Here is a 16,152-nt window from a genome sequence, read left to right as displayed (position 1 = left end):
CACTCGCCATTACATTCAGGTATGCTCTGTTTTCTCACTATTCTCTTAAGTTGCTTGTTAGCATTAAAGGAAAATTATTTACTTGATTATTCTTCTTAGATCAGATAGTGGGACTAATCAGGTCACAAACTTGAATCTCCAAATATGGATATTAATTTTTTCTTTTTAAATTTGGGAGCACCAGAATGTGTCTTCTCACTTCTAAATGGATTCTGGATTTGGTTCAGTACTTCTAGTTCTAGGGATGAGCTAACACACTTGCTTTATTAGCTTCTTTGCTTCTAAAAATTCAGTTCTACCTTGTTATTCCATGTTCTGACTGTTACTTGGACTTTTCTTTTATTATGTTTAATGGAAATAAAGTAAGGAGAAGCAACAAAAATATTGGAAGTACTTCAGAAACCAAATAAGCCTCTAAACTACATGTATAATCTCTCTGATTATGTATTGATTTGCTTGGTGTTTTTGTAGTCATAAGTTTGAAAATTGAACATAGGCTACAAATACACATGCAACATAGCTTCCCTTTTTGCTTTTCTTCTGTCTTAAAGGTTTCTCTCAATTCTATTTTAGTACAAATTGCTCCAAATTTGATCATGCTTCATGACTACAAGCAACTTGAGCCCAAGGAGATTGATTGATCTTTGTAAATTAATGTTGACCCTTTAATTATTGTGGTATTTTATTTTTAATTATATGTTCATTAATGTAAAATTTGAGAGAAGATAGTGCACTTCTGCATTTCAAACATTTGGTTTAGTTCCTTATTCAAACATATGTTTCAGTTGCTTATATTTCTTCTGGTGTATGTAAACATTTGATTGATTCATGTTTCTTAGCCTATGTAACTAGTAGTTTTGTCTTGCAAAGCCCCTCAAGATAATTAGATAAGTTGATGCATTCTCTCTTCTTCCTTCTGATTTCAGTGTTTCTGTATAGGACTCAAGCACGTTGACAATACTACCGTTGCATTTATAATAACCTTTACAACTAGACATGCTTTCAGTACAAGGAAATAACAAGAAAAACAATTAAAGTCTGACTTATACAGGTGATTCACATATTTTCATCATCCAAACTGCTGATATGAACTAAAAATATAATGGCTTCCTAGCCTGCATAGCAATTAACCGTGTTTTTCACTTCTTTTCTACTACGAGATGATTTTTTCGTAAGAACCACTCTAAACACCATCCCTACGCCCTTGCATTTGCATCAAAGTCAGTAGTCACCACCTCGCCATAGTGACCTTTTGGGTCATCATCATTGAGGTAGTCCTCCCGTGCGTTGTTTGTCAACATAATGCAAATCAACCAGAAGAGGGCGGCATCCAAGGCTACAAACGCAGCTCCACCAAAGAGACCAGTCTTGGCAGTTGCACAATCAGTCTCAAGATTGTGGTGAACATTCCGTGTACGGTGTAATCCCTCAGAAACTGTGGCCCATAACATCATAGCTTCTCCCATCAAAGTCAATCCCCTGAATGCATTCATCCGCAAAGGAGAAATAATGTAACACACATAAACAGATTACATATAGTATAAAGTAAACCATCTGGGGAAAATTTTTTTCGATGAACTAAAGGTTCAAGCCACATAGTAGATGGATTGGATCCATCCACCATAAGTAGCAGAAAGAAGTCTAGACGTACAAACTGACAGATCCATCATCAGGATACTGTTCAACACAAACCTAATAGGTTATGATGGTTACTGAGGTGACTTACACTGAGATGGCAAAAAACACGAACAGGGCAGTGCTTTTGAACAACGCAGAGCTGGGGACTGATACTCCGTTGTAGGGGAAAAAGACGGCAAACCAACCAAGAAAAGCAGACAGAGGAAGAAGAACTGCACCCAGGGATCCCAATGCTATAGTTGGATCAGAAGGATATCTACAAGTCACAAAATCTTTTCCTTTTATTGGGATTCCAGCTGCAGGCTGCACAGCAAGACAAGAACAGTAAGACATGAAACAACTCTCAGATAAATAAGGCAGTTCACCCCTCCATAAAAACCGATTGCAAAGAAGCAAGATCAATCGATGCTGTTGTAGTAAAAGGAAAAGAAATATTGTTTCATCCTCTTAGTATGATGATAATTTTTAACAATTATTTGGAATTTGTATTTCATGGAACAAAAATTGTTGAAAGTCAATGCAAAGGGAAGTATTTTGACAGTTCATAGTTGAGGAGAAACTGAAGCAATGAATTAGATGTCCAAGTAGTTGAACATATTACTGTTTATGCTTGCGTACAAGAAGTTATAAATATCAAGCCTCTCAATCTTTCTCATAGGTTATAAATTTCAATTTTACTAACAATGGCACTTGGGAGTTCATTACCCAACAGAAAAATAATGTACTTTCCAAGAAGAAGTCCATTGACATGAATATTGATGCAGCAAATTTTCTAACGTCAATTCTCCCCCCTTCTCTACAGTTTTGAATAAAGGTAAAACTAAGAGGCTGAGTTTATACCCATGACAATAACCAGAGAATTTGACTCACTCACGGGGAGTATCATACCTATAAGAACTGAAGCAAAGAATATCCAAGAATCATGATCAATGTCAAAACTAGTAAATTCGAGCAGCATTGTTAGCACCAAAATCTCCCCCAAAGAAAAAACTCCACATGACAAGAATAGATCAAACAAAGATATATCATACCATACCCCAACAAGAACTGAAGCAAGGAATATCCACGAATAATGAACAAAAAGAAAACTGGTACATTCAAAAAGCAGTTTTTGCACCTAGATCATCCCAGAAAAAAAAAAAATCTCGATATGACAGCATAAGATCCAACAAAACTATACCTTCTTGTTCTCTGCAACTACACCGAAAACAAAGGCGAGCGCGCCCAATGCAAAAACTACAAATGCAAGTTGCACGCTCTTACTGACAGCCATATCTCCTTGAATTCACTTAGCGCTGTAACCACAAAAAAATTGCATAAGATCGGGCAAACTAAATCATAACAAGAAAATCAGACAAGAGAAAGTAATCCCAAATAATAGAACGAATTATAAACTTGATGAAAGCCCTTGAGCTAAAACAAAAACAGAGCAGTCGTCTACGTTTCATACAAACAAAAACAATCTAATCCAGGAAAAAGAAGAGCAATATGCATGAATATTACAAGGATCCAACTAGATGTAAAACCCCTACCTCCATCAAATTAACAAGTCATATCTAGGTATCAAATGAAAAAAAACAACTACAAAAGCCACTAATAGTCTCCACGTAAACTAAACAGAAACAATCCAAGGAAATTATTCCTAAAATAAAAATACTAACACATTAAACTAAACAAGCAAGGGTAAAAATTTGACACTATACAAAAAAAAAAAAAAAAAAAAAGAAGAAGAAGAAGAAGAAGAAGAAAAAACTAACACAATTAAACTAACCGAGCATCCGAATTCAACCACAAAAATACTGACGAAAAGGGTAAAGACTTGACACCATTCAACAAAACAAGCTATTAAAAAAAAAAAAAAACGTCGTAACAAATACGGGCGTCCACCTTACAAAGACCCAGTACGATCACCTTCAGAGAGCAGACTGGAAAAAATAAAACGAGATAAAGAAAAAGAAAAGAAAAAGGAAGAGATGAATTTGACCTTCTGAGATAAGGAAAAGCATAAGAGTCCAAAACTCTCAAGCTGTTTCTTCCCCCTCGTGAAGCTCTCACTAAAGTCGGACGAAGAATCAGAATTTCGAGAATAAATAAGAGATCTTTCAGAATCAACAGCAAAGCTGGATTCTACGATTCCTCGTTGTCACTCCCTAATTTGAGGAGATTCAGCTGGCCGACCGCGAATGATCTACCATTTCTGCTGGTTTCTGTTCCCACTATTGTCGAGTAAATTACAACCTCGCCATTTCCTCGCCAATCTTGGACGTTTCTGTGCATACCTACGTCGAATCTTCCGTTTTGAGCGTATACTAATTAAAATCGCGCGCCGTTTGACAGCTTTCCGGGCCGTAATCGGAACCAGAACAGTTTCAAAACTTCGAACAACCCCTGAAAATGTAAAAATTTACAGAGTCGGGTTTATATGAAGCTCCATCAACTCGGTTTGACATCCCTCCTCCCCCTTTAACCCAACTGACATTAACATGTAACCAGCAAAATGGTAGCAATAAATGACCATAAAATAGTGCCATTTTCGTAAATATCTCAAGGCATTTTAGTGTTTTTTGGGGAAAGGGTACTTTCGAAAACAAAATGGAAGATATAAGGGCATTTTAGGTATAAAAATTTAACCCGCACCTAGTCGTAATATCAGACGACAAGGCCAGCGTATAAGATTAGAAGTAAAAGATTAGTGATAAAAAGCCACTTCTTCTTTTCTCTAGTTTCCTAATTCCTATCCTTTTTAACATTTCTTAGAGGAAAGAGAAATCAAGAGAAATGTTTTTCCACAGTAAAATGTTTTTCCTTTTTAACATATAAAGGTTTTAATTTTTTATTTTATAAATAATAAAAAAATCAAGTAAACAAGTAAAATTGACACCCCAATTCATACCTCAGTAAAATTCAAACTGGATATGTAGAAAAACAGAACGACTAATTAACGCATTGCAACCCAAAGGAAAAAAATATACCTATATCAAAAAGCATATTGGACAAAATGAACTACACGTAAAACAAATTGATGTCAATTTCATACAAGTAAACATGTCTGTACAATGCGTGACAGATTTTCATGTTCTTCTTCTTCGGAAAGTCCTTGCTTTGGTTTTTACAATCTTTTTTCTTCTTGTTTGTTTTACCGGCTAGCCGGTTGGAGAGGGACTGCCAACGCTGTCTTTCTCTACACTTTTCTATTGATGCTTTATTTATAGTAATGTTTCATTAGTTCTCTTGTTAATGCTTTGAAGCTTTCTCAGCTTTGCTTTATTAGTGCTCTGCCATAGATCTGCCAGCATTAGCTTTCCCCAAAGCTGCTAATGATCCAAAATTTCATCCAAACAAGAAAACAGTGAACATTTTGTTCGCTAAAAAATTTATCAGTTGCTGCAGCCACTCCCACTTACACAGCAAAATTGCCTCGAATTAGACCTCTCATTATCATACGCTCTGCTGAAATCATTTAGCCACGAGTAAGCATCGCACTAAAATCAAATCATCTTTGTATTTTCTATCTTCCTTTTCAGTTTGGTAAAATTTCTCCTTCCCTCACTCAGAAAATATGGGGAATACATCAGGTAACTGAATTGAATACAACTTTCTCCTCGTGTTTCTGGAAAACATTCAGTTGATCTTCGGTTTTGGCCTCCTCGGCTTTAGCACAAAATAGAGAACAGCAAAAACGACTATAAATGCAGGTATCGTGGTCATGTCAAATTCCACCTGCACTTTCCTTTGCCTAGTACAGTGAATAGGATGCATGGAGGCGATAGTAGCATTCACTGAATTGAGAAATCTGCAAGAGATGATCAGTTCACAAAATAGTAGGTCAGTAGAATTCTAAATTACAACTAGTGTCCATGGCTAAGAGTATGAGCAGATAAAAATATGATTTATTCCTGAAAAATATCATCCGAAATCAGATTTAAGGGTGGTGATATGGATGGATTCCGACTACTCTTCTGTTATTCCAGTTTCCGTTTCAACTGATGATAAATAAGGGCATTTCACTTTTGTTTATGTATCAGATTACCAGTCATGTGCTGCCTTGGTCTCCTCCAGCATGCCACCGGCTGAGAGCCAGCTCATATCAGACTGGTTCCAATGCCACCTGTGCATGGAAAACAGCCTCCTAGCATCATATCTCTGCCCGGACGAGTGGATAGTCACCTTCCGCTCAATTGATGACCACTGGATGCCAACTCGGCTTGCAGTATCTACCCCCATTGCTTCAGTCCGTGATTAGAGCCCCTCCTAGCATCACCGTGGCCTCAGTCAGTGGATTCAGATTACGGGCCTTCCACCTGAACTCTAGGTGAGCAGTGTATTCAGTCTCATTGCCAGCTGCTTTGGTGCTTTGATCAGACTGGACAGTAGCACGGTTGAAAGCCGGAGACTTGACCAAGCCAGGCTCTTCATTAGCCCCAGTCGTGTTCACTCTGGGACGACTTTCCTGCGTCTAGACGCTAATCAGTCCCACCTCTGGCTTGGTATCACATTTGGAGGATTTGTGGGAGATAGTTTATCTCATTGGCACGAGCAGCAGCAACCCTGTACCTGGTCATCAGGTACCCCCACCCCCCCTGCCACCACCGCGCCCCCGGACAGCCTTTTACCCCTATGTCTCATACTACCTACCTCACCTTTCCCATCAGCACTTGACCCAAATGATTATTCTTTCTTGGAATGTTGGGATTGGATCCTCCAGAATGTGTGCTACTGTTCAGAATCTTCTTTCCAGAAGTAACCCATCTATTGTAATCCTCCAAGAATCTAAATGTTAGAACCCTTCCAATTCCATTATGCATGACCTCTGGGGCTGTAATAATTTGGAATGGCTTGCCATCAATGCTACTAGGTTTTCTGGTGACCTCTTTCTCCTCTGGAACTCCTCTGCAGTTGAAGTCTTAGATCACGTGACTGGTACTTTCTCTATTAGAGTTAAGTTGCGTGACAGATGCACTGGTTTCACTTGGGGGCTTGCTGGCATTTATGGCCCTACCATATACTGGGATCGTCGCTCTTTTTGGGATGAGATTTCTAGCCTTCTGCCTCTTTGGCCCATTCCTCGGCTCCTTGGGGATTTCAATGCAACCCGTTTTTTTAATGAGAAGTTTGGCCCTACCTCCCGGACTACCTCAATCATGAGGCAATTTGCTGACTTTATCAACAATTTTGAATTGGAAGAAATCAACCTCTCTGGCAAGACGTTTACTTGGTCCAATGGTCAGAGGCCTCCCATCCTTTCCAAGCTGGATTGGTTCCTGGCCACTGGTGACTGGCTCAGACTTTATAGCAACACTTGTGGGTCGGTTTTGAGCCGACTGGCTCCGACCACTGGCCTATTCAGATTGATACCAAACTTGATAAATATGGGCCTGCCCCTTTCAGGTTTGATAATTCTTGGCTGTTGGATATGCACTTCGCGGGCAACGTCGCCTCATGATGGGAAATCTTTGGGGACTCTAACTATAATGGCTGGTCTCTCCCCCGCAAGTTGAAGTGCCTTAAAGTAAAGCTCAAATCATGAGCGTCGCCTTGCTACCTCCTCTCAGAAATCTAGTCTCAGATTGCTGCTCTTGATATGGTTGAGGAACAAAGATGTCTTACTCATGCTGAGTTTTCTAACAGCATCTCTCTTCAATGCAATTTTCAATCTATTCTGCACTCTGAAAGGGTTTAGTGGAAACCAAAAGCCCGCTTCAAGTGGTTGGCAGAGGGGGATGCTAACACAAAGTTCTTCCATGCCATCACCTTGACCCGCAGGAGGACTAACTGGGTCACCTCCTTGTCTATTGACAATGAGGTTACCTTGGATAGGACCTCCATTACTGATGTTTTTCTCAGTTTCTTTGCAGATCTTTACAGAGAGCAGCACCACCACCGGCCCAGGCTCTCCAACCTTCACTTCTCCGCAATTTCCCCAATTTTGGCAAGTTTCATTGAGTCTCCTTTCTCTGACTTGGAGGTTGAGGATGTTGTACTAGGACTCCCCCGGGATAAGGCCTCGGGGCCTGATGGATTCAATGGGGAATTCTACAAGGCTTGCTGGCCTGTTGTGAGGTTGGACATCATTTCCATGGTCCGAAGCTTCTTTGATCGTGGAATCACCTTTAAGAGCGTGGCTGCTTCTCTTATTGCTCTGGTCCCCAAGAAAACTAGTGTGGAGCACCCTAGGGATTAACAGCTGGTCAGTCTCGTTTCCCTACAAGATTATCACCCGCATCCTGGCTCGTCGTCTCAAGGTTGTTCTACCTACCATCATCCACCGGGGCTAGAGTGCTTTTATCAAAGGCCATGATATACTTGACTCAGCTATGGCCACACATGAAATTTTGGATAATTTTGCCAAGATTGGCCGGCCACTGTTTGTCCTTAAGTTGGACCTCGAGAAGGCTTTCGACCTAGTTAGTTGGTCCCTCCTGGACGACATTATGCAGCGTATGGGCTTCAGAGACAAATGGAGATTTTGGATCCGCAGTTGTATCTCTTCAGCCACTTACTCCTTGCTTTTCAATGGCACAGTCTATAGCTTCTTCCAGGGCACTCGAGGTATCTGTCAGGGAGACCCCCTTTTCCCACTTCTCTTCAACATCATTGCTAAGAAGTTATCCTCTATGTTCTACTCTGCCCACAACATTGGTTGGTTAGAGGTCGTCTTCGAACAGAGTTGCTTTGACATCCCCTACACCAGTTCGCGGATGACACCATTTGTTTCGGTGTCGGCACACTTGACCAGGTCCGCGACATTAAGGCCCTTCTCAGCCTTTTTGAGATCACTTCTGGTCAGAAAGTTAACTTGGGAAAGTCAACCATCAAGGGATATCACATCCCCGCCCCCCCCCCCCCCCCCCCCCCCCCCGCTTCAGATTATGGCAAAGACTCTAGGATGTCCTATTGCGATTGCTCCCACATACTACCTGGGTCTTCCTCATACTGACAATAGACCCTGGATGGGTCTTTGGGCTCCTGTGATTGAGCGGCTTGAGCAACACCTCTCATCTTGGAAGGGTAGGATGCTCTCCAAGGCTGGTAGATTAATCCGCTTAAAATCATGCCTCACGGGTATTCCCAACTACTACCGATCTTTCTTGGTTTGCCCCGCCTCTATTAGCCGGTGCATTGACATGATCAAGAGACCTTTTTTGGTGGCGTGGCACTAGAAATAAGTTTCACTATGACCTTGTCAGTTGAGATGAAGTCTGTAAATCAAAATCTTTGGGTAGGCTCGGGATCAGGCACACAAAGGAAATGGGAAATGCTCTATTGCTCAACTAGTTTTGGAAGCTCAACTCTTCCTCAGGGGCTTCGTGGAAGCCAATGGTTGCCTTCAAGCTTCTGTGTCTTGGTGATAGATGGATCACTGGTGGCAACTATTGTCATCTCTCCCCCATCTGGAAGACCATGTTTCATTTGTTCTCCTCGTTTCGCACTGCCATTCGGTTCTTTGTTGGAGATGGCTCTAGTCTGTGTTTCTGGACGAACTGGTGGTCGGGTGATGGCTCTCTTGCCTCGTCTTACCCATCACTGCTTCAGCTTACCACCAATCGCGACTTATCTGTCTCAGAGGCTTGGCGGAATAGCTCATGGAATCTCTGCCTTAGACGCGGCCTTACGGATGAGGAAGCCATTTTTGTTTGTGGCTTGATTGATACCGGATGATTTGGCTCCCTGATGAGAGCGGGTGATTCTTGGTCTCCTCGGCCTACCGTCATCTTATGGGATGAACCCGGCCTCCTACCCCTCATCCGACTGCTCTTGCCAGGCGCCTCTCGGCCCCGCCCAAGGTGAAGTTTTTCCTTTGGAGTGTCTGCCACAACAAGATCCTTACTACAGACAACCTTATTAGGCGCGGTAACAACACTGCCGATCCTCTCTGCCCCTTCTGTGGGACGGTGGCTGAAACTGTGAATCACCACCTCCTCCATTGTGACTTCACCTGGAAGGTCTAGACCTACATGATTGTCAACATGGGACTTGACTTCTGTATCCTGCTTGACTTGAGCACCCTGTGTCATTTTTCTTCTGGAACCTGCCTACCGAGCTTGGGCAAGCTTTTGTTGGCTTCCTGCATTGCTTTCGTTCCTTTGTGCCTCTAGAAGGAAAGGAACTCCATATGGTTTGACTATACTTTCCGCTCTGCTGCTGAGGTTTCATTCAGTGCCACCGGGCTCATATCTACCTGGATTCACACCCAGAAAGTGTTTGCCTGCCTCTCTTGTGCCCCGGTCCGCACCAATTGGAAGATTATCGCTCAAATGTTTGTCTCCACTGCCCCCCACTAAGTTGTTGTTTGGGAGCCTCTTCCCTATGGATATTATAAGCTAAACTTTGATGGTAGCTCCTTTGGGAACCCAGGTTTGGCTGGGTTTGGTGGGGTGATTTTTTATCCAGGGGGCACTATCATCTTCTCTTACTCTGGCCCTCTAGGAATTACTGATTTGACCACAGCTAAGCTCTCCAGTCTCCTTCATGGCTTGCGAATTTTTAGAACCACTTCAGTTGTCCCTTATCGTGGAGGGAGACTCCAAAATTGTCATCGGATGGTGCTCCACCTCAGCTTCTCCCCCATGGCGTCATTGGCAGATTTTTCTTAATATTTTGGACATTGTATCCACCATTTCTTGTACTTGGTCTCATGTACTTAGATCAGCCAATTTGGCTGCTGATTTGTACGCTACATCTTTTTCTTCGAAATAAAATTATCAACATTTCAAAAAAAAAAAAAAAGATTACCAGTCATGTAAACCGGGAAACAAAAGGAAATTTCGTAAAAAAAAAAAAAAAAAAAAAAAAAAGCAATGAAAATTCTTAAATATTTTTTAAAAAAATGGCATAACAAGGTCCTTAACAAGTACACTATCTTTAAAAAAGTTTGTAAGACAATTAATCTTCTCCATTTCTTGAGGAAAATGAGGGCTGCATCTTCTACGTTATACCTTTATTGTAGCAAAATTTACTTTTATCTCCTTAGGGTTAAATGATAACCAGTATGGATGCAAAAAAGCAATTACTCAAATCCGTTCTGTTTTTTTTGTTTCTTAAAACGATGCTGATTTTTATTAAGACAAAAGCTCAAAAAAGCAAATTACAAAGGATGGAAGCCTTCCCAAACAATGAAAATCCGTTTTGTTTAATAAATGATAAGTGGTAACTGAGTAGAATTACCCAATAACATAATCGGCTAAGATGTTTTATTCGGGTAAAGGACAAACAAGAAATCGATTAAATGGGGAAAGTAGACACCCTTTAATCAGATAAGAGGATTTATGTACAAAGTTAAACAATGGATCATTTTCTTCTGTGTGATAGCACCAGAAACAAAAAAATAAGGCATCGAATCTTTACCCTCTTGATGAATCCTCAAGAAATGATAGAAGACTCAAGGCATCTGCATAACGCAAATTCCCAGAAATAATTGAAATCTGCATTAAAAATTCAAATTAACTCCTAAAAAAGCATGTCAATAAAGAAATTTATATGACACCAAACTCAAAATGCACTATTTTACTTACTCTTCTCCACATACTAACAACTGAGTTGTACTTATTTACCAAATCCCGCTCCTGAGATTTAAAGAACTTGTACGTCTGTTCAGCTGGTTCACATTAAGGCTCAACTGATAAGCCATTTATCAAACAGTAATGGTAGGACTGACACTCTATACGTGTAAAAAGAAAGCATCATTATGCAAATTTGATTCAACTAACAAGTTAAAGAGAAGAAAAGAATGGGAAGTGGAGAGAATAAAACCAAAAGAAGTAAGATAAAAAGCGAAAAAATAGCAGTCCTGAAATGGAAAAAGACAGAAATGGTCTGGGTATCTGTCAATTTAATTGAGCTCCACTCAAAGCACAAAATAGACAAAAGCGAATGATCCCAGTGTTAATGTACACGACATTTGAGCTAACACATTAACTTAGAAATGGTCCAGCTATACTGTTAGCCTTGCCAAGGAGGGGGTTAATCTCCAATTCTCATTGTCAATACCCCTGGCTTTTGTCTTTTGCTTATTTGAATAAAGCTTTCAACAGCCTTCAGCCTGAGTTAACTATTTCTGTACTCAAATGGGCTAAATGTCACTAAATGTACTAAAATAAGCTGGTAATACTTGAAGAAAATCAAGCAAATCAACTACATCCAATAGAGACCCTCTAACATTGAGGAAACTTGGTTCAAGGGCAGGATACCTGTCCGCTCCATGATTAGAAGATGAATAGCTTCATTTACAAGTTGTACAGATTCCTCAAGGGCAGTGATGATGTAACTTCGGGCTATTGTATCCCGCTGGAACTGTGAAACATGCCATCCTTGAGATGTGATGGAAAGTGGGCTGCAACCAACCGACCATATCCAGTCCTAGTTCCAATTACCAAACATAAAAATCTTAAGAAAAGAGATCCAGTTGATGGAGGATATAAATATATATAAACAAATTATTAACATTTCATGGAAATTTATTAGCCACAATTTATCATCATCATGGCCTTGCCAATTATATTGGCTTAGCTATGACTTTCTAGGCTCCTCATAGAAAATATCCTTGCTAGGCTTAGTGCAATTCCCTAAAAAAACAGAGAAAAGCAAAAACAAAAAATAAAAGTACAAAATTCTTTTCTTTTTTTTTTTTTGTTTTTTTTGTTTTTCGACTAAAGGATGTAAAAACTTTTATAAAAGAGGGAGCGAAATATAAAACCTAACTATGCGGGCCTTCCTCCACAACAAGGTGTTGGAGGGAAACACCCAGCTTAACTTGAGAATCTGCCAAGTGATTGGCAGACAGTACCAACATACTCTTAAGTTCCATCAATTTAAAAAGATAATATTCATCAAATATTTGTGTTAAACCATGTCCATCCCAAAAGGGCTAACTGAAGTGAGAAGGCGGTTTTCCCAACTAATAACCATATCTCTCCCTGATATTAACCAATGTGGGTTTTTCCACTAGTACTCCCTATCACATCCAAGCCTACTCAAATGGATAACGGACGTGAATAACACTAACAGGGTACAGTCCAAATGGGCCACAAATTGTGTCCAACAACAGAAACATACTATTGTAATACCATGTCTAAAATTAGAATAATTAATTTGAGAGAAAAAAAAAGAGAGAAGAGAGATGGAGAACATAAGAAAGAAGTGACTGCCATAAAACTGGAACAATCCCATTAGGGGAACAGACCTTGACCTCTAATTGTTTTATTTTAACTTAAGAGAGTTACATTACATAGCCAAAAAAACTCTCAGATGTAAAAACCCACATCCTTTGAGGTAAATAAAACACTAAATCTCCTCTGAACTTGCCAAATTATCACCAAAAGGAAGAGGACATTACTTACATAAATATAAAATGACTAAACTACCCTTTGTCATATTTTTTTAACAATTTGCTTGATACAGAGGAACATTAATGGGAAGATGTCAACTTAAAGTGATTATTTTACCACCTAAAATGACTGTTGAGAATAATCCAACGTTTTGAAGTAATCCACAACCTACTACAAGAACTTAGGTATTGCTTCTCTTTTTTTAGCTTAAATGTTTGAGCTGGATGCCTATATTAATGGCATTTGAGCAAGTTCAATGGCCCCCCACAATAGTTGGGAATACCACCGTGTTGGGAGCCACAACAAAGTCCCTAACAAGAGGCGGAGTGTTGAGTGCTGAAATATGTAGCCAAGGTAGTTTGGTATTTCACTATATAACTTTTACCTCTCTTAGGTCTGGAATATTTAAGTAGAGTTGTAAGTTGGTATTTAGAAAGATACAATACAAGAATAGGGAGTTAAGGGATGCTTTGTGAAGAGGACCATTTTTGTCTTTCTAACCCCTAACATGGTTGTTGCTTTCTCACACAGCTTTCACTCTCAACTCTTCTCTTCTTCTTCCTTTCTCCTCTTCTTTTTCATAATTCCAGATTTCTACAGTGAGAATAATATTACATTAGTGGTGAAGGCATTTAATACAACTCCTCATGATCATGGGAAATGGAGGATTGCAAACAAGTCGGAATGTGGTGGTCACTCAGACTTTCTAATTATTGTGATAAACACTGTCATTCAGTTGGCAAAAAGAGGAGCATTGAGAAATAAAACGTAACAGTACAAACAAGAAATTCATCATGCAAATTACAATTTGATCTATTCTAGGAGTCTATGCTTATTATAAGTTGCATATCAGGTCAAAGTTGTAAGCTCTCTCAAAGAGATGTAGTGGAATTACCTCAATTGCAGTTTCATGGGCATGGCTATAGACAATGTGAAGAGGAAGTAAACCAGCTAGGTGCTCTACAGTAGCAGCCAAAGCTGCCTTTATTGGCCTCCTGTCAATGTCAAGAAGCTTCAGTTATTACCAAAATTTTACTATAGACATAAGATGATCACAATTAAAATCCGTATTTCAACCTCAAGTCCCACAAGAGTGAACGCCCGTTACACTGAAGATGACTTTCCCAAGATGAGGTCTTGGATTGAACTACAATGACCATGTCTGACAGAGCCTTTGCTTGATAATGTTTATCCACTAATAATGGCTCATTATGTACAAACCAAAATATGGGAACTTCCAGGGTAGATCTGCTATGTGAATGTGAGCCTGCAAACGATAGGGGAATTCTAAATATAGAGCCTTTGTGTAGAACAAGTATCTGAGCTAAACTTCTAGTGAGCTGTTTCGGACATTACCTTTAAGCGACTTCTGATCACTCAACCTCTGCAACTGATGTTGGAGAATGGAGGAATCCAGATAGGTCCGGACTGTTGACCTATAAGTTCCATTGACAAGCAAAAGTGGTACAGCAGCTGCTCGACGAGCAACAGAAAAAGCCATAGCCAAAGCAGGATCTTCTGAAAGAGTCAACCTAAAAGTATTGTTGCATTAATATAAATAGCATATTTGATTACAATGGCATGCTTAAAGCAAATTCAAAATGCTTGAGGAACTAAGCCAATCACATACATATGTGGACTAAACATAACTTTTTGAGTTGGTAATACCAACGAAGACAACCCAGCCATGAGAGCATTGAGCTCCACAGGTAAAAGTTTAGTATTCTTGATTTTCTGCAACACCGAAAACATGATCAGGACATTTGAAATGTTTATAGAAAAAGGAAATGAAAAAAATATACCAACAATACCTCTTCAGTGATAAAAAACAATTGGAAAGATATCTTTTCATAATAATGGTACGCCCCATCAGCAACCGAAGGTGAAATGATGTGCCTCATTGAACCCCATAATGTAGCACCTAAGTGAGCAAGAAATGAATCACGTGCAACCGTGTGGTTTAGGTGATCCTGGACAAGAAGGTTAGACAGAATGAATGGATGGGTAAAGTTTGTGCAATCAAGAATAATAAAGATTGCTCCAAGCATTACTAAGATATTTATCAAATCTGACAAAAGAGCATGTCACCAGCAGGATATAAAACAGAAGTTCCAATCCCAACAACCACTACTTGTAAATATATGATTCAGATTAAATAACATGCACACCTCATATGTATCACTGAATAGATTCCAGTTTTCCATTCGTTTTAAAGCATCAGCAGCTTTTCTCCTGTGGCTTTCATCAGATTGTTCATTATCAAAAGATTGGAGCTCATTTTTCAAATCCTGCATCCTCTCATCCAGCTCTGAAAACATCAAACTTTGTTAATGTAACTTTGAAGCAAAGGATGATGATGAACACTCCAAAGACTAAATGATTCTCAAGAACCCAAGAAATTGTTCTCAAATTGATGATATCTCATAAACAATATTAGATGCCACGATGCCCTTACATATGTAAAAGGCATGCCAGTATATGTATCAATAAGTGTCTACATAGCTGAGCATCTGCAAAAACGTGCCATAAAGAAATGAAAAAGGCATATAATTTCCAAGTTTTTTACTACAATAAGAGTGACTCTTTGGTGTTCTTTTACAACTGTGACCATTCAACAGATGTAGTTGCTACATTCAAAAAAGAAGAGTAAACATTACCTTCACATAGGGCAAGCTTAGTCCTTCTGCCCTTGCAGTGTTTGAATGAGAAAAGCTCATAAATGTCTATCTCAGCCAAGAGTATGTCTATAGCCTGATGGTCTTTCTGAAACATTTTAACGCATATTTAAGATATGACAGAAACAAAATATAAAACAATACAAAATTTTATTGTGCTAGTTTTCATAAAACTTTCAGAATAAGATTAATATGAGATCAAATAACCACTTTCATTAAAAAAGATCAAATACTTGGGAGGCACCTCCTTTCGTATTGTTCAAAACAAAATGTTTATTTCAGTATTGTTCTTTTCTTGTTTTTTCTTTTTTTTGGCTCTTTTGCTTTTTAATAAAATTTCTCACCAGAAAAAATAAATTCTAAACTAAGATAAAGGAGAAATTGGAGAGTAAGAAAGTTGAAGAGGAGAGGAAGAGAAGAGAGGAAGGACTGCATTGAGAAGAGCAGTCTCGTTAGGGTGTCAAGTCAACCCCTAACCAATTTATTAAACAGCTTAAATTACTACAGGGAAAATG

At 39.4% G+C, this 16,152-nt stretch overlaps 2 protein-coding genes across 5 annotated transcripts in view; both read right to left on the bottom strand.

Annotated features, from left to right (window-relative positions):
• Positions 1 to 951: 951 nt before the first annotated feature.
• Positions 952 to 3,907, bottom strand: LOC137941676 (uncharacterized). 2 transcript variants are annotated; one of them, XM_068787182.1, is made up of 4 exons: positions 3,623 to 3,907; positions 2,819 to 2,933; positions 1,727 to 1,941; positions 952 to 1,479 (listed from the first exon to the last, which is right to left on the bottom strand). In XM_068787182.1, exons 2-4 carry the CDS (start codon positions 2,909 to 2,911, stop codon positions 1,197 to 1,199), a joined length of 591 nt encoding a protein of 196 aa, XP_068643283.1. In that variant the 5' UTR covers positions 2,912 to 2,933; positions 3,623 to 3,907; the 3' UTR covers positions 952 to 1,196. The 2 variants fall into 2 exon arrangements, with proteins under 2 accessions (XP_068643283.1, XP_068643284.1); XM_068787183.1 differs by lacking the exon at positions 3,623 to 3,907 and adding an exon at positions 3,526 to 3,614.
• A 912-nt stretch (positions 3,908 to 4,819) lies between these two features.
• The window catches only part of LOC137941320 (uncharacterized), a 46,656-nt gene continuing 35,323 nt past the window's right edge, over positions 4,820 to 16,152 (bottom strand). For all 3 annotated transcript variants that reach the window (XM_068786671.1, XM_068786672.1, XM_068786673.1), the window contains exons 15-25: positions 15,620 to 15,725; positions 15,131 to 15,270; positions 14,774 to 14,932; positions 14,593 to 14,696; positions 14,319 to 14,494; positions 14,040 to 14,229; positions 13,858 to 13,957; positions 11,826 to 11,994; positions 11,151 to 11,233; positions 10,984 to 11,060; positions 4,820 to 5,431 (exon numbers count right to left, since the gene is read on the bottom strand). In XM_068786671.1, the coding sequence (XP_068642772.1) occupies positions 5,260 to 5,431; positions 10,984 to 11,060; positions 11,151 to 11,233; positions 11,826 to 11,994; positions 13,858 to 13,957; positions 14,040 to 14,229; positions 14,319 to 14,494; positions 14,593 to 14,696; positions 14,774 to 14,932; positions 15,131 to 15,270; positions 15,620 to 15,725 (1,476 nt within the window). In that variant the 3' untranslated portion in view covers positions 4,820 to 5,259. The remainder of the gene's footprint in view (positions 5,432 to 10,983; positions 11,061 to 11,150; positions 11,234 to 11,825; positions 11,995 to 13,857; positions 13,958 to 14,039; positions 14,230 to 14,318; positions 14,495 to 14,592; positions 14,697 to 14,773; positions 14,933 to 15,130; positions 15,271 to 15,619; positions 15,726 to 16,152) is intronic.

Source organism: Aristolochia californica, unplaced genomic scaffold (assembly GCF_029961685.1).
Source record: "Aristolochia californica isolate CCGP_79_NKW_82.1479 unplaced genomic scaffold, dmAriCali1.0.hap1 SCAF_9, whole genome shotgun sequence".
NCBI classification, from domain to species: Eukaryota; Viridiplantae; Streptophyta; class Magnoliopsida; order Piperales; family Aristolochiaceae; genus Aristolochia; species Aristolochia californica.
Note: the sequence above shows the minus strand (reverse complement) of the source record. Positions and strands in the feature narration are given on the sequence as shown.